The 18,551-nt window shown below is 33.8% G+C and overlaps 1 protein-coding gene across 3 annotated transcripts in view; it reads left to right on the top strand.

Annotated features, from left to right (window-relative positions):
• The window catches only part of LOC125650262 (tetratricopeptide repeat protein 13-like), a 45,426-nt gene extending 27,202 nt beyond the window's left edge, over positions 1-18,224 (top strand). For 2 of the 3 annotated variants that reach the window (XM_048878396.2, XM_056164585.1), the window contains 11 exons: positions 233-404; positions 580-616; positions 1,039-1,183; positions 2,411-2,494; positions 4,087-4,168; positions 6,139-6,242; positions 9,367-9,499; positions 11,342-11,421; positions 11,627-11,705; positions 14,346-14,425; positions 17,257-18,224. In XM_048878396.2, the coding sequence (XP_048734353.1) occupies positions 233-404; positions 580-616; positions 1,039-1,183; positions 2,411-2,494; positions 4,087-4,168; positions 6,139-6,242; positions 9,367-9,499; positions 11,342-11,421; positions 11,627-11,705; positions 14,346-14,425; positions 17,257-17,374 (1,114 nt within the window). In that variant the 3' untranslated portion in view covers positions 17,375-18,224. The other variant, XM_048878397.2, reaches the window with a different exon arrangement.
• The last annotated feature ends 327 nt before the right edge of the window (positions 18,225-18,551 follow it).

Below are 18,551 nucleotides of genomic sequence, written 5' to 3'. Positions count from 1 at the left end.
CAAGTTTATTCAAATGAAGACTCGCACTCCTTTCCAAAGGCAGATAATGCAAAAATAGGAAAAGGATACAAAAATTTTTTTGTTACAGTTGTAAGCTGTTGCTCAGGTGAGCAATGTGGTCCATGGACCTCTTGTTCAAATGAGATGTGATTGTGCTATTAAAGATAATATGAAGAGAACTGTGCTTAATAATGAATGGAGAACTACATTATGGTACAATTGTCATTTGCAGTGATGTTTCTTATGTGTCAATTGTGGAGTTTGGTCGAGAACTTCAGGGACTGGTATGCAAGGCTCACAGAGTGGGCCTGTCCATGCAAGTAGCAGCAGATGGTTATCTGCCAAGCAGAAGACATAATTTTGCCATGGGATTAGCTTCAATGCATATTGCTCAACTTTTAGATGTAAGATTTCTTTATGTAACCATATGAATGATGTTCAAGGAATTGGGTTAGTGCAGATTATTGGATGTATTTCAAGTTCCTGTTTATGTAAAACATGTAATTCAATGAATGTCTACAGATAAAAATAATTAGATGTTTATCTTACATAATTTGAGTTTTAAAAACTGTATTTCAGAAAAGATGGCGAGAAATACGGTTGAATAAACAATTAGGTAGGAAATCAGTGTTTTGATAAAATATGTGTATGTATGTAAAGACAGTTTGTGTAATGGAGATTTATTTTATACAAAAGAAAGTTGGGGCAGTTTACGCAAAGCAGTATATAAAGTGGAAATTGTCCCAACTTACATTGTATCATGTAAAATGAGTAGAAATTACTTTCATTCCTTAGGATTTAATTTGAGGTAATTCAATGAATAATTATACAGAAATTTAGAATTTTATTTGATGTGAAGTGATGTTGCTGTAGCAACAAAATAGAAACAGGAGCTAAACTTATATATACGACATCATTCCCAGAATGTCACATTAATGTCAACTTAGTTAATACACTATTAGAAAATATGTTTAATGAACTGTGTTTTACATGTGAAATTAAATTATGGTGTAATGAAAGTTAAATGTGGAATTTCAGATAGGTCCCTAGATTGGAGGGAAGTTTTCAATATTGCTGTACAGTATCGAAGATTGGTTGATCCAGAGCAGCCAATTTTCTGGTTAGACAAGATGCCAGATCATGACACAGTGGATGGATATCACACAGAGATTAATTTTATCAAGTAAGGGTTGCTACAGGACTGTTTTTAAATAAACATTTCTGCTGTATGTAGTTTTGCTGTATATTTCAATTGCAAGTGTGAGAAATGGAAAGGAAATATTCATTTTTTTTTTCATCAAATATGATACATGTACAGAGCATTTATCAGGGGCAGATCCAGGATTTGCAGCTGGGGTGGCATGTGGTTGAATAAACATGAAGCTGAAGGCTTCACTGAAGTGTAAAGTAGTGAAAAGGGGTAGGTGTGGGAGGGGACCCCCAAAAAGTTATATCACTTTAATTAATATCACTCTAAAAAATATACGCTGATATATACAATGTAACTTCACTGAAAAGTGTCATTGTTATGTTTTGCTTGCTATTGCATTATAAAACATAAAACTTCAGTTTTCATTTTTAGCCCACCTAAGCTATAAGCTCAAGCTTTTCTGATCACTTGTTGTCCATAGGCTGTTCTGCCATCCGTCTGTAAACTTTTGACTTCTCTAGAACCACTGGGTCAATTTCGACCAGAGTTTGCACAAAGCAGCTTCGGTTAAAGGGTAAAGGGGATTCAATATTTTTCATATGAAGGAGTACACTCCTTTCCAAGTGGAGATAATGTTTTAAAAAGTGAAAATGAAAAATCTTTTCAAAACCCACCAGTCCCTAAATTACAAAATTTATGCATAATCTTTATTATGAAGTAATGATTCATAATTGTTAAAATCATGATCAGTGGGACCACAATGGGGGATCAAAACTTAAATTTGAGAATAAAGGTATTAAAATCTTCAGTTATTGATTAAATTTGCTTGACCAGGTAACATGCCATGATCCATCTGTACACACAATCAATTAGGGGGTCAAGTAGTGTGAAGGTGTTTAGATAGAGATCGATTATGTACATTATATCACTCTTCTGATATTGAAATAGCTGAAATTTGACATTTTGCGTGTGAGAATATTTGGAAAATATATAAAGGAATTGATAGAAAATGGTTCAGTGCGGTGGTATTATATTAGATTGGTCAATACATGTATATACGAATGTGCGATACTAGATGGGAACCTCTGTACTCATGTAAAATAAAGGAATCAACAGTACTATTATTTCACCCTCTTTAAATCATTTTATATTTTGAACCTGCCGTAATTTATTTTCTTATGATATCTAAACTTTGTCAAGTTTAGGGGGCATGCACCATGTACACCTCTCATTAAATCTGCACTTGTTTATCTCTTGCAGGGGAGATGTACAAAATATTAAAGTTATGCAGTATTTTGATTTGGTGTTTAAGTTAGCAAAAACCATGCTGGAGCATTATGCTGGGTAAGACATTTTTATCAATATCTGAATTCATCTAGAGGTGTCCCAGTGGAATTGATATACTAATCGGGACACTCTCAAATTTATGCATATTTTTAGTACAGCATAGGTAGGCTGCAAGTGAATTGTACCTGAAATATCATGAATATTATACATTTATATCATTGAGAAATGTCGCATATGACCTTAAGATATGCAAGAAAACTAGAGTTTTACCTATTTTATTTTTGTTGATCTGGTTAATTTGTCAAAAACTAGTTTTGTAGTTATGTTATTTCATGGAAAGCTTCTCTGTCTTCCTTTATAAACAATCACTGTATTTCATTGGTCTCTTCATTTTGTCGTCTGGCACAACGAAAAATGTGTTCAGTGAAAATTATGAAATTACATGTACATAATCATATGTCTGTGTGTTATCAGCTCACCTGAACCTTATGTGAGCTGTTTTCCAATCACATTCCGATCACCTTTTGTCTGGTGTCCATCTTTCTTGTCGTCTGTCTGTAAACTTTTAAAGGGATAGTAAAGGTCATTTTGCTCAAATTTTTTGAAAGAATTAAAATGAGTCCAAATTAATCAAATAAGTTATTTTCTGTAAAAAGTAACAATTTTATGCATTTATTTCCAAATTTAAAACGATTATAATTTTCAAATTATGTTCCCCAAATTTTTACTCTCATATTTGACTTTCTTTTGGTACCAAAGTTTTTAACCTTGTGACCTTGAAGTTTTACCTTAATTTTAAAAAACCAACCCTATGCAATATCTCTTCCACTATTTAAGGTAGGGCTTTCATATTATGTATCTATAGATTTCTTATGACAAGACCTTACATTTCATACCATAATGTTTGACCTTATGATCTTGACCTCAGAGTCTGACACAAATTTTCCAAACGTTAACCAAAAGTTTGACATTGCTCAGAACTTTTGATGGTGATTGACAGGGCTCCCATATTTCATATGTGCATTTTTTGTAACAAGACCTTTTTCGATATTAAAGTTATTGATCATGTGATCTTGACCTTGGAGTTTGACCTGCTTTTGAGAAAACCTAACCTAGGCAGTATCTCCTCAACTACTTAAGGTAGGGTTTCATATTTTGTATATAGATTCCTTATGGCAAGGATTTTCATTTGATGCCATGATGTTTGAGCTTGTGACTGTTTGACCCAAATTTCAAAACTTTATCCAAAATGTTTATACATTTCTGATACCTTGTGAATGGTGAGTGACATTTCTTCTATATTTCATGTGTGCAACCTTTTTTTTTCATAGCAAAGTTTTTGACTTTGTAACGTTGACCTTAAATTCTAATCTACTTTTTAAAAAAAGTTAACTTAGGCAATATCTCTTGAACAGTTTAAGGTATGGCTTTCATATTTTGTATATAGATTCCTTTACAAATCATACCATGATTTTTGAGCTTGTATCATGGTTATATCATGACCATTTGGGGCCACAAAATGGGATCAAAATTTTTAAAAACCACAACAGCTGAACAACAGTAGAGCCAAGGTGGCTCAGGTGAGCAATATGGCCTGTGGGCCTGTTGTTAGGGATTATCCAGAAAATGTATGTTTTCTTTGTACACAGGGATGGGGCAGTTTTTTATCATGACCTACAACAAGACATTGAAAGGGCTAAAACTTGTGAAGATTTACTTATGATAGCAAGAGTAAGTATTGGTAGTACTTTTAAGGTCCTAATTCAATTGGTAGTTGCCCATCATTTGAATATAATCGATTTCCCTGGAAGTACATGGCTTATGGAACATACTGTGCCCCTGGCCCTTGATGAATGGGTCAAAACCTTGAGGATAGGCAGGACACTAATCATGTGATTGAAATATGTCATAATAGTGACTGCCTTCACTTTGCTAGCTTTGACATGATAGCCTACTAATCTTAGTAGGCTATGTTATAGCTGTTGAGTACATTTGATGTCATAATGATAAGACTGGTTTTTCTTAAATATAAGTATATATGTCTGTAAAAAATAGTGAAATTAGTGGGGGGGGGGGGTGTATTAAATTTTCATTTATCTTTCATATTTTTGTCTTCACCACAAAATCAAGAGTGAGCAAGGATGCCTCTACCGAAATTGTGAAATTCATGGTCCTAGGGTTAGGTTTCAACACTAAGATGGGTTTTATGCTTCATATAGTAAAAATGTGTAAACTCTTTTAAAATATTCTTTACCCCTGCACAGCTTGAAGAAACCGCAAAGGTTTAAATTTTCCCTAAATAATCATTGTAAACTCAGGTGACCTATTGCAATTGGTCTGTGTCCGTCGTCATGTGACATCCTTCGTGCGTTAACAATTGAACATCTTTAACTTCTTGATTTGACTACTATTCCAATTCTTTTCAAATTTGGTATGAATCATCTTTGAGACAAGTGGGGGCATAAATTGTGAATTTCAGGACTCCTGTATCCCTGAGGCCTTAGGGGTGGGGCAAAAACTGCCCAAAATTGACCAATTTTCAACCATCTTCTTCTCTACAATCGCACATGTGTAAGAAAACTAAATACATAGTGATGTAGAGCATGAAGGCCTCTACAAAAATTGTAAATTTCATGAACCCTTGGGTAAGGGTTTTGACCCCAAGGTGAGGCCAAACTTAGTATATAGTGTTTATGTGTGAAACACTTTTAAAAACAACATCTTCTTTAGTGCTATTGTTACTAAATTGAAACTAAATGGATATTTAGAAAGAGCTGCTAGGTCTTACCAAAATTGTAAATTTGATGATCCCAGGGGTAGGGGTTTTGGTATCAAGAGTGGGACCAAAATGGTCAGTTATTAAATGTGTGAACAAAAGAACATTTTTAACTTCTTGATAACTACCATTCCAATTCCTTTTAAATTGTTATGAAGCATCTTTGGGTTAAGGGGGACATAAATTGTAAATTTCAGGACTCTTGCACCCCTGGGGCCTTAAAGGCAGGGCAAAAACTGCCAACAATTTACCAATTTACTAAATTAAAACTAAATGGATATTTAGAAGGAGTAAGTAGTCCCTTTACCAAAATTGTAAATTTCATGATTCTAGGGGGTAAGGGTTTGGTTTCAGGGTGGGGCCAAAATTATTATAATGATTATTGTCTTCTTAATGATTTTAAGGACTTCTTCAAGTTTGCTGATGCAGTATAAAATCTAAATGTATATTTTGGAATAGCAGAAAAGGATGTACAAAAAATGACATAGAAACTATATGTAATTTGCACTTTATAAATGAATAAAATAATAATAATATATTATGTAAAGCCTTTCATCAGTATATGCACTTTTGAGAGCATCGAAGTTTTAAGAACACATCTTGTTTTATACTTTTGCTGAACATTAGAATTTAGCTTAGATAATCAGAGCAGGAAATTTTTTCTAGATTTTTAGGCCTTGGGACTAGTGATACTTATAATTAGTACTCAGGTGACCAATAAGGCCTTTGGGCCTCCTGTTTAACTAGTAGGGAAATTTCGTCATGTGGCATAGATTCAATTTTCTTCATTTTATGACCCTGGAGACAAAGTGGGTCTACAATAGGGGTTAAGAACTTATGCTTTTAGAGTTCCAAACCCCTGTAGTTGTGGTCCATGGACCCTTGTTGATGAAGATATGAATTTTCTGTATCATGTTTTTTGTAGAAGCGAAACATAAATGAAAATGGTTTTATGGTTTCCACACAAGTGCCAAGTTCAAAGAATGAGGAAAGATTAGATGGATCCATGGTTGTTTTGTCCCGAGATACGTAAGCAATTAATATATTTGTGTCTGAAAGGGATAAGAAACTGTACATGAACAGTGAATTTATTCTGTTTGGCTGCGATTTTCAACCTCCTTCCAAGTTTGTCAATATGTATTCAGATAATAATTATCTTTCAGATTGCCTTTGCTACATCTCTCCCCCCTTCATAACATTTTCTATATTGATACCCCCTTTCTTCCCCTCAGGTGAGGTTTAGAGAAGATATATAGGAATTGTCCTGTTTATCTCTCCATTCGTCTCTACAATTGTGTCTGGGTCATAACTTTGTCAGAAAGTAACATTAGATGCGCATAAATGAAGATTAGACTGCTCATGGTTTGTGGATGTCAATGTCAAGGTTACTGTAAGAGGAAGTTTAAAATTCATATCCTGGCCATAACTTTTGTACAACAAAGCAACACTATAATTGCTCATATTTGATACAAAAGTTTATAATGACAATAAGTTATGGTATGACCCTGACATAATCATTTGGATCAAATCAAAGTTAATTACTGAAGAAAAAGTTGGAAATTTATGTACTGGCTATAACTACATTTGCAGTTGCCTATAAATAGAGATTTTGTCCTATTTTTGGATTAAGGTCACTTCAACAAGTCTAATGCAAATACATGTAATTTCAAAATGTTTCGTTTTTAACAGTGAAACTTTATTCAATAACTCAACCATATTTAAAGGACACATTGCATGTTTCCAAAGTATACAAAATTATATGCATTTTGTCTTTCTTATGTGTATAGTAAGTAATTCTAATTGTTAGTTCACCAAAATATTGTGATAATTAGTCACAATTGCGAGTAAATAATGTTTACATGGGTGGCTGTCTAAACAAATTTTTTGGTAAGGTTATTCCTTTAATCATCTGTAATTGCCATTGTTTTAATAATAAACTGTACAATTATTATTTACTTTTGAATGAGAGAAATTATTATACATGTATATGTTACATTGTTTACAACTAGGCCTACTGTCATGATTGTGATCTACATGTCACTGGGAAGTGGGAGCATACGTTTACTGTACTTGATGTAATGAGTTCATTTTTTTTTTTAAATATTGAAGCATGATTCAATTTAAAGTTAGGAATTACGTTATTTCATTATTTATAATTACAAGTTCAATTATTTTCGATCTTTAAAATTTTTGTAAATATACAAGTTGGTAGAAAGTGGGAGCAGAAATATGTGCTGTTACAAGGTGCGAGTGTGTATTTTGTGAATTGATGAAGACTAGAACAGAATGCATATGCTGTAGGCTTAGCAGTGCATAGTTTCAATATAACCATTTTCTCGCAGTTTAACTAGGTCACTGTCCAACTGCTTTTTGGAAAAGTACATGGACAAAGAAAGTCGACTGGTTTTTTTTTATGGCAAAATCATTGCACCAACATTTCTTTCAATCCTCACACCTTCCTTTGAAAAATTGAAAAAATTCAGTCTATATCCTTTCTTCTGACAGCTAGTACACCCTTAAACGGCGCAATGCAATCTAACGCAATGTTATTTTAATTACAAGTTGTTAACATGATAATTAGCTTTTTGTCGATTAAATCTTATCTATTTATGAAATGGCTAACAACAAACCTTCTTGCTCGAGGTCGCATATGATGTTGCACATAATGGCACATCAAATATCGTAAGTAGATATGCATATCGCAAGATTCGAATTTTGTTGCTTTCAAACTGGAAAACTACGCAAAATATTTAATTTAAAACACATTTATTAAAGTCATTTTATGCATGCAAAGAATTTTATTTTTCTTTAAAACAAGAGTACCGCAAACGGTACATAATACGCCCGTGAAATGCTTACATAGGGTGTTTTTCTTGTGCTATAATTTGTATAACTGTGCTTCAGGTAGTATCAGCCATCATGAGGCTGTGACAAACTTTCATATGAACAAAGGGTCTTAGCTTAAAAATCGAGATTTCCTCAAAATGGACCAAGTTTAACAACCTGTAATTTTTTCAAAAATGGAAGAAAATCAAAATCCTTCCCCAGATGCACATCTTCAATACCCATACAAACACTCCACAAAATAAGATGGTCCTCACTTGAAAACTGTGGGAGGAGTTGGGCAGACAAATTATGTACCCTCCATAGAATATTAATTTCCAAATAGACTAAGTTCAACAACCTGTAATTTTCTCAAAAATTGTAGAAAATCAAAATCCCTCCCACATGCACATCTTCAATACCCATACAAACACTCCACAGAATAAGAAGGTCCTCACTTGAAAACTGTGGGAGGAGTAGGGCGGACAAATTATGTACCCTCCATAGAATATTAATTTCCAAATAGACTAAGTTCAACAACCTGTAATTTTCTCAAAAATTGTAGAAAATCAAAATCCCTCCCACATGCACATCTTCAATACCCATACAAACACTCCACAAAATAAGAAGGCTCTCACTTGAAAACTGTGGGAGGAGTAGGGTGGACAAAGTATGTACCCTCCATATAATAATTATTTCCAAATAAAGGGGCAAAACTCCTGGAAAAAAGGTCAAAATGGATCAGAATTGAAGTATGATCTAGAGTGGCCCACAAAGAAGCTACACAGCAAGTTTCAGCAAGATATGTGAAAGGGAAATGAAATTATAAAGAGAAACCCCCGAACGGATGGACGGACGGACGTACAGACATCGCTGTACCATAATACGTCCCGTCTAAAGACGGGCGTATAAAAATGAAAAAGTTTAGTATTAAACATGCGATATGTCCTTTGATACAAATATTGTGCTTGGCCTGTGTGTGAATCATGGTCTCAGATCAAAGCAATATTTACGAAGTCAAGCCTGATAGGAAGGAAAACTAATTCTTGTCAAGGTCATATCTTTGTAACATATGTTATTTACACACCCACAGTTCACCCAGAGTTGCTTTTGACTTATTGTGCATGTTGATCCTCCATAAGATTATCTATATAAATGTCAAGGTCACAGGAATTAAACTTATTGCCTGATCCAGGCAGGGATTGTAGAATCTTGCAGAAATGTGATGTTTCAATCAGCATTAGTTTGAATATTTACCAATTTGGATGACCCCTGATGAGTGATAAGTATGTATGTTTTGAAAGTAATTGTTATTTTCTCTACCCTCTAGGAATGACAAGATGACTTTTGCCATTAATGTTGTTAACACCAAGGCTCGTACTCAGCTCTATCATGCTGAAATAGACGCAGTGTTTAATCAGATTCAGGAGGAAATAAAAAGGATAGGGATAGGCAAGGCACTGGTAGGTGAAACAAAATTTGACAATGACAGAAAAATAATGGAGCATACTGGACATTTTGTGTAACATTTTCCACACATTGATAATGCTATAAATACACACATTAGAAAAAAATTCAGTAGCACTCCATCTATAATGAGCTCAGTTACAGTGAATAATCAAATAGTACAGATTAATGAAATTGTAATAAGGTAATTGTAGTTCATTATATTCATGATTTGTTTTCTTGTTCGTTTTTTTTTTTAATATGTTGAGAGATATTTTACCTTTAAACCTTGGAGAAGGAGGATCACTTCATTTTAATCAACATTCATGATATTGCAAAGGCATATATATGTATGTTATAACCAGGTTTTACTGTACTCTATCACCTCCTTACATTGCCACCCCAACTTTTTGCCAATAAAGCATGTAAAATCGATACCCACACATGATAAAAAAAGCTGTTATATTGCCATCTCTGTCAATTACCATCCACCACTTATTTTTAGGTATGAAAGGTCAAATTATTTATATATATCTCCAGATAGCATGCATGGTCAGTCTGTACATGAGTGGGTGGGGTGTAATGACTTTTCCCAAAGAAAATATGTAGATATGAGTTATGAATAATAGCTGAAATAAGAATCGTTCTAAGATTAAGAAATTATTACTTTATTTATGCATTTATAGTAGAAGATGGCCATACTGCATTAGATAAAATTTCCCTATGCTGTCATGCAGTTACGATAATAAGATTTTGTCAATATCATTGAAACAAAAATGTCTGAATTTAGATTTTGATTAAAAATAGGAGATTGTGAAGTTTTATAAGTTGAACCCAAACTAGAGTTAGCAAAGAATTGCTTACTTTTTCACACCTTATGGGATTTGGAAATTAAAGGAACAGTTACTGTATGCATTATTATAACCAAATTCACAGACAAAAGTACTGCTACTTCATCTACAAAACAACATTGCACTGCTTTTAACGAATATATGGAATCTGTCTTATTTATGTGGTTCACTAAGAGCTCAAAATATTTGTATTTTAGATGACATCTTTTAAAAGATCAAAAGCGAAACAATTCGGAAATGATATGGGTATAAGTTTGCATACTTAAATGGATGTTTAGTTCGTTTCAATACTAGGCACATGATTTCTTGTGGAGTGATTCCTGGTGAAAGCAAAGGGATTTATCATCAATTGATCATGAAAGGGTGACAGAAAAACGTTACTATTAAAGAAAATGAATCTAAATATGTTTGATATGGATGAGATGGGGTTATTTTATCGGATATTACCAGACAGATCTTTAACTAGTACAGATCCAAAACAAAGGATGAAAATTTTAAAGAACAAATTATGGTGACTGTATGTTGTAATGCTGACAGAACTGTGTTCATTCATTATCCAAACACAATAAGCTACAGAACATTATACAGACGAACTTTGGTATCTAGAACATCGTTATCTCGAATACCATGGATATATCGAAGTTAGTTGGAAGTCCCAACTACATTTTCTTTATGTATTTTAACCCCAATGTCTCAAATCCTCAATTATCTCAGAATTTTTTTCTCAGCCCCCTCAAATCCAAGATAATGAGGTTTGACTGTATAATCAGCTTAGTACATGTATGTGTATAGATCTGCAAATGTTTTCTATGTCATTTTAAAAATCCACACAATTCTCTATATAGATATCTCTGTTGAAAAGGAAGGATATCATTACCAACTCAATATAATGTAAACCTTGTTATAATGCCAAAAATGGTCATGGACAAAAGGTGGCGATATAGAGAGGGAACACTGTATATCAATTAACACAGTACATGTATTTTGTTTTACATTGTTTTCTTGCAGAATACAGACTCGGTGATGGATAAAATTTTAACCATGATGTACTACATTTACAACTTGATGCCACTGACAAGAGGGAATAGGTTTGTGGTTTTCCAGTGACTGCGTTATACACACTGTCACATCCATATCTCCTGCTAATATAACATCATTCGGATTTACTATACAGTAGAGAGTAATCCAACATGTTATTGTTTTGAAGTTGTAATAGTACAGTTCCTGTAAATTTCTCAAATACATGAATGTAAAATATAAATTTTTCAAAATATATACATCTTTTTTTTTCAGTGCTGTGATATACTCAGTAGCTGTGGGTGTTATAATGTCAGTCAATAAGTTTGTTTTTGGAAAAATTCCAAATGGGAAGGTAAGAGATATTTTATTTTCATTGGGTTTTCAAATCAAAATGTGTCTGTTGTCTGTCATTGTCATAAACTTTACTTTTCTGTAAACCACTGGGCCAATTTCAAGCAAAGTTGGCAAAAAGTATCATTGGGTAAAGGACATTCAATTTTAGTCTGCTCCAGAGATGCCAATATTTACAAGAAAGCTTTGTTATTATAGCTAAGATTCAAGCTTATTCAAAGTGTGACCCCCAAACCAATTATGGAACCACAGGAGGGGTGCAAATTTCTAATGGGAAAATCTTCTCTTCCAAAACCATTAAGCCAATTTTAACCAAACTTGGCATTAAGTATCAATGGGTAAAGGGGAATAAAGTTTGTTCCAATAAAGGGTCCATACCCTTTTCAAAGAGAAATGATAGCAAAGTAGTGAGGATACAATGGTGTGTTTTGAAATTTCCATAACCTCTGCAGCTTAGGAGCAGTGTGGCTCTTGTGCCTCTTGTAATTTATTTGCATGATTACTTACATAGATAGCAAGTTGTTTCATATGTGATGGAAAGGAAGGGAGATGTTCTTACCATAAAGTATCACGTATACTGCACACACACATTTGAAAATAAAATCCGGGTGAAGTCCTATATATTGTGCACATCCAAAATAAATGACATAATAAGTGTGCAAATTATTAAAATATAGATCAAAAATCCCCATGGTAAATAAATTTTGTTGAAAATTTTCTATTCAGTTCCATTTGAAAACAAAATTACAGTGACAGAGAAATGATAACATTCAAACAAAGTTGTGTATTTAATGCACATATATATGTTTATTTTTATTCATTTTGTTGTAAAATATGTAGATATTTAGATTTATTTCCGTAAATATATTTATAAATTGTAAGGAAAGAGTAGATTTATTCACATTTGAAAACTATGGTTTAATTAAAAAGTTACTATGCCTGAAAACACTGCATTTAAAAGAAAACGGTAGAAATGTTTTTAGAAAGAAAATAAGATGATAATTAACTAAAGATTGATATAGCGAGGAACACCCTGAATACATTTGTTGAGGATTTTGGAAACTCTTACACATGTGTACTACTTCAATATTATAGAGAAACATTGAGTCAAGATAGAGAAAACACGATCATCCAGTTTTGTTGATGAATTAAGCACCAAATTAATCATTTTTACACAAGTTTGTGCAGTCTCAAGCACATCAATGTCCTTATTTTAGTATCCATATTTGTTGACATATGATTTACTCTTGCATATAGACTACAGATGGTTGAGTGTAAACATAAATATATTTATGGTATCACAGAGTTCGGGCCCAAAACGGGGTTAGACCCTGTGGATGCAAATAAAATGCACCACTAGGGTTCTTGATAAGCACATCAGGAACTACATTATTATACATAATGCATATCTATGTTTGCATACTCAAAGTTCCATCAACAGACCAGTTTTGATGGAGCTAAGCTTTACAGTGAACAATAATACAATCATGATTTGGACACATTTTGACTATGAATAGCCTTAAAATTCCAAAATGGGGCCATAGTGAACCTACCACAATGAAGTACAATAAAGCAACAAACCTCGGGTCTTCTTGAAGGTCCAGGGATGGTTAGGTCCTCCACAAGGTGGTAGGTCCTCCACAGGGTGGTGGTAGGTTCTCCACAGGGTGGTGGGTAGGTTCTCCACAGGGTGGTGGTAGGTTCTCCACAGGGTGGTGGATAGATTCATCTCCTGTTCCTGGAGTCAATCGCCCATGGATTTCCATAGTGTAATCTGGATACGGGTTTTTTATTTTTATGTATGTTTGGGTGTGTTTTCATTTGTAAATTTTACAGCATTGGGCATATATTGTAATTCATGTTACTGTTATCTGCAGTAGCCCCTAACGGTCAAAACGTTTAACTGTCAGTCCCTCCGGTCACCAGAGGTGTTACTTGAAGTGTGTCTGGTAGTTGAGGGTGTTACTAGGTGATGATGTAGTGTAAGTTTTTATTTTAGTAGTGTATAGTATTGTGTATATGTTCAAATTTAATAATGTGTAGTAGTGCTAATATATATCTAAGTATTTGATGCAAAAAAAGACCCAACCAACATATTAATGTAATACAGCATTTTTCTTGCCATTTTTATGAAAGGTCATATACATGTGATAGCAGAAATCAAGGCTCTTCAGATACACTTATATCCATGGTTATATAAACGAATTGGCTTGGAGCCTGCCAAAGCATCTGGATAAAGAAGACTCCATTATACATTTAAGTGCATAGTGATAACTTTGTAGATATCTCTCCGTATCATTTGTAAAGTGTCAACTTCCATATATGTACTATATTTGCGTATGTTTACTACATCATGTGATATGCATCATCTATCAATCAGTGGCTTCTTTCTTTGTTTATATAATATTAACAACAATAACACACACACACACACACACACACACACACACACACACACACACACACACACACACACACACACACCATAGAACTTTGATTGGAAATGAATTTATTTTTCATCATTATGTACTAGTATGAATACACATATCTAGATCATATGATGAAAGTTTATGTAGTGTTTTTGTAATATGATGGTTAATCGGTTAAAAAAAAAAGAATTCAAAAATTGTGTCTTTTGCAGCTTTTAGAGATGGAAGCTATATTGTCTGGCGCTCCAGATGCCTTCATTTTAGTGACAAAAAATTGGATGAATGTTAAAGGGTAAGAAGGATCACAACATTATATAACGTGTTAGCGAAACCTCTTTTTATTCATTGACAGGACTTTCATTAAGTAGAGTGATCTAAGAAACCTCTTTTTATTCATTGACAGGACTTTCATTAAGTAGAGTGCTCTAAGAAACCTCTTTTTATTCATTGACAGGACTTTCATTAAGTAGAGTGATCTAAGAAACCTCTTTTTATTCATTGACAGGACTTTCATTAAGTAGAGTGCTCTAAGAAACCTCTTTTTATTCATTGACAGGACTTTCATTAAGTAGAGTGCTCTAAGAAACCTCTTTTTATTCATTGACAGGACTTTCATTAAGTAGAATGCTCTAAAAATCCTCTTTTTATTCATTGACAGGACTTTCATTAAGTAGAGTGCTCTAAGAAACCTCTTTTTATTCATTGACAGGACTTTCATTAAGTAGAATGCTCTAAAAATCCTCTTTTTATTCATTGACAGGACTTTCATTAAGTAGAGTGCTCTAAGAAACCTCTTTTTATTCATTGACAGGACTTTCATTAAGTAGAGTGCTCTAAGAAACCTCTTTTTATTTAAGTAGAGTGCTCTAAGAAACCTCTTTTTATTCATTGACAGGACTTTCATTAAGTAGAGTGCTCTAAGAAACCTCTTTTTATTCATTGACAGGACTTTCATTAAGTAGAATGCTCTAAAAATCCTCTTTTTATTCATTGACAGGACTTTCATTAAGTAGAGTGCTCTAAGAAACCTCTTTTTATTCATTGACAGGACTTTCATTAAGTAGAGTGCTCTAAGAAACCTCTTTTTATTTAAGTAGAGTGCTCTAAGAAACCTCTTTTTATTCATTGACAGGACTTTCATTAAGTAGAGTGCTCTAAGAAACCTCTTTTTATTTAAGTAGAGTGCTCTAAGAAACCTCTTTTTATTCATTGACAGGACTTTCATTAAGTAGAGTGCTCTAAGAAACCTCTTTTTATTCATTGACAGGACTTTCATTAAGTAGAATGCTCTAAAAATCCTCTTTTTATTCATTGACAGGACTTTCATTAAGTAGAGTGCTCTAAGAAACCTCTTTTTATTCATTGACAGGACTTTCATTAAGTAGAGTGCTCTAAGAAACCTCTTTTTATTTAAGTAGAGTGCTCTAAGAAACCTCTTTTTATTCATTGACAGGACTTTCATTAAGTAGAGTGCTCTAAGAAACCTCTTTTTATTCATTGACAGGACTTTCATTAAGTAGAATGCTCTAAAAATCCTCTTTTTATTCATTGACAGGACTTTCATTAAGTAGAGTGTTCTAAGAAACCTCTTTTTATTGACAGGACTTTCATTAAGTAGAGTGATCTAAGAAACCTCTTTTTTATTCATTGACAGGACTTTCATTAAGTAGAGTGATCTAAGAGTCCTCTATGCACTAGCCAAGTCAAATTTTGGAAAAGCAGTTTAATAGATACTTTAAAGTTAAATGTAAAGAGGTCATCCATAAACATTTGTTTTTAGCTCACCTGAGCTGAAAGCTCAAGTTCAGCTTTTCTGATCACCTGTTGTCTATCTGTGGGTCTGTAAGATTTTTACATTTTCGACTTGTTCTCCAGAACCACTAGGCTAATTTCAACCAAACTTGGCAAAAAACATCTTTAGGTGAAGGGCTTTCAAGTTTGTTCAAATGAAGGACCATGGCCCCTTCAAAGGGGAGATGATCACAAAAATGCAAAAAATAGGGTGGGGTCATTTAAAAATCTTCTCAAGAACTACTAAGCCAGAAGAGCTGAAATTTACATGAAAGCTTGCTGACATAATGCAGATTCAAATTTGTTAAAACCATGACCCCTGGGGGTAGGTTGGGGCCACATTAGGGTATCAAAGTTTAACCTGCAAATATATAGGTAAAGTCTTTAAAAATCTTCTTCTCAAGAATCACTGGGCAAGAAAAGTACAAATTTACATGAATGCTTCCTAACATAATGCAGATTTGTTAAAATCATGAACCTTGGGGTTAGGATGGGACCACAATAGGGGATGGACCATGGTTTAAACAAACTTGAATCTGCACTGTGTCAGAAAGCTTTCATGAAAATGTAAACTTTTCTGGTCCAGTGGTTTTTGAGAACAATATTTATAAAGATTTTCACTATATATTTCTATGAAAAACTTTGATCCTCAATTGTGGCCCCATCCTACCCCTGGGGGCCATGATTTTTAAAAACTTGAATGTGCGCTGTCAGGAAGATTTCATGTAAATTTGTACTTTCCTGACCCAGTGGTTCTTGAAAAAGATTTTTCCTATATTTGCATGTCAATCTTTTATCCCCTTTTTTAGCCCCACCCTACCCCCCGGAGGCCATGGTTTTAACAAACTTGAATCTGCACTATACCAGGAAGCTTTCATATGAATTTCTGCTCTTCTGGCCCAGTGAATCTTGAGATTTTTAAATGACCCCACCCTATTTTTGCTTTTTTGTGATCATCTCCCCTTTGTAGGGGGCATGGCCTTCATTTGAACAAACTTGAAAGCGCTTTACCCAAGGATGCTTTTTGCCAAGTTTGGTTGAAATTGGCCCAGTGGTTCTGGAGAAGAAATCAAAAATGTGAAATGTTTATAGACAGACGGACGGACAGATGATGGACAACGTGATCAGAAAAGCTCACTTGAATCACTTGAGCTTTCAGCTCAAGTGAGCTAAAAAGGGAAAAAATATGCATCATATCTATGTCAGTAATGAGAATATAGGAGCTTCTCAAAAGAGCTTCTAAACCTTTTCTCTTTCAGATATCTGCTGTTCCCCATCTAGTCCAACTCAACTGAAATGTATAAATTATAACAAAAACTTTTGGTTTTTCAGGGCAGAAGTCCCCATTACCATCCACCCTAAAATATGGGATGTTTTACCAACAGTTAGAAATATTGTAGAAGTTTTAAATGTGAACACAGATTTGTGTGTAATGCCTGCAAGTCCCTGATCTCAAATATTGACACATCGAAGTCCTAATCTACAAACTTGCTATGCAAATGTCATGATCCTTGACCAGTATTCTGAATGAATGTTGTTAGGTGTTGTTGTTTTTTTTACCACATTTTGTACTTGATACATATTGATGAAAAGGAATATTATTGATACAATTTATTTGACAACATTATACATCTAAACTGGATTTCAGACAAGCAGCCTTATTTCATGTTTATTGGAAGTACCTGTTTGACTTACCCTCTTTTATTTGACTTTTATTTTCAAACAGCAATGTTTGCTGGCCTTTTGCTGTTTGTTATTGGGTGGGTTTTTTTGCAAGCAGTTTTAGTAAACTGATTATATTTTTGTAAGTTTTGATGCATTACTATACTATGTCATTTCATGTGATAAATTAAGTTTTAGATAAAAACGTGTCCAAAATCAATATTTCTATGAGCTACAGGCAATTTTTATATGTTAAAATATCTTACATCTAACACATGTGTTTTATTTTCAAACAAATCGGTACATGTTTACATAAACTTTATCCCATAGGCTCAGGAATGTTACTGGTCATTGTCAGAAACCCATATTTGGTCCCGCTCCTATTGCCTCCCTTAACCTTCCATGGAAGGTCAAGAGATGCAAGACCAACCATGGGTTTCTTACAATGGCTACTGTTAAACTATGGATGAACCACTATATGTACTCTGACTGGGATTTAGGGGAGGGGCATTGTTGTTTTGACTTGAATGATTTATCTGGGTGAATCTGGTCAAGTGACCTATGCAGATTGTTAAACATATCCATTACTTCTTACTTTTGTATGTTTGAATATAAATAAAAATCACAAGGCAGTGAAACAGTGTTGGATTGTTCTATGTGATTGTAGTACAGTGTATGTGAAAATTCCTTGTGTAGCCACCATAGTGGTCCAAAGTTTTACACAAGACTGGATTTTGAGACAGGAGAACGAGCAATTTTGAATTTTTATGCTTTGAAGACCAGGGGGTATTGTGTTTGTCCTGTCTGTCATTTTGTCCAAAACTTTAATCTTCCAAAGAATTGATATTTAGCAAAATGATAGAAATATTTGAAACTTTCAATATTTCTTTTATTAAACTCTTCACTCTCAATTATTTTCGTGGAAAAAAAAATTTAAATGCGTCTTCTACTGGTATGTAAATGGA

The sequence above is a fragment of the Ostrea edulis genome, chromosome 5, assembly GCF_947568905.1.
Source record: "Ostrea edulis chromosome 5, xbOstEdul1.1, whole genome shotgun sequence".
Taxonomy (NCBI): Eukaryota; Metazoa; Mollusca; class Bivalvia; order Ostreida; family Ostreidae; genus Ostrea; species Ostrea edulis.
This window is presented reverse-complemented; position numbering and strand designations above follow the sequence as displayed.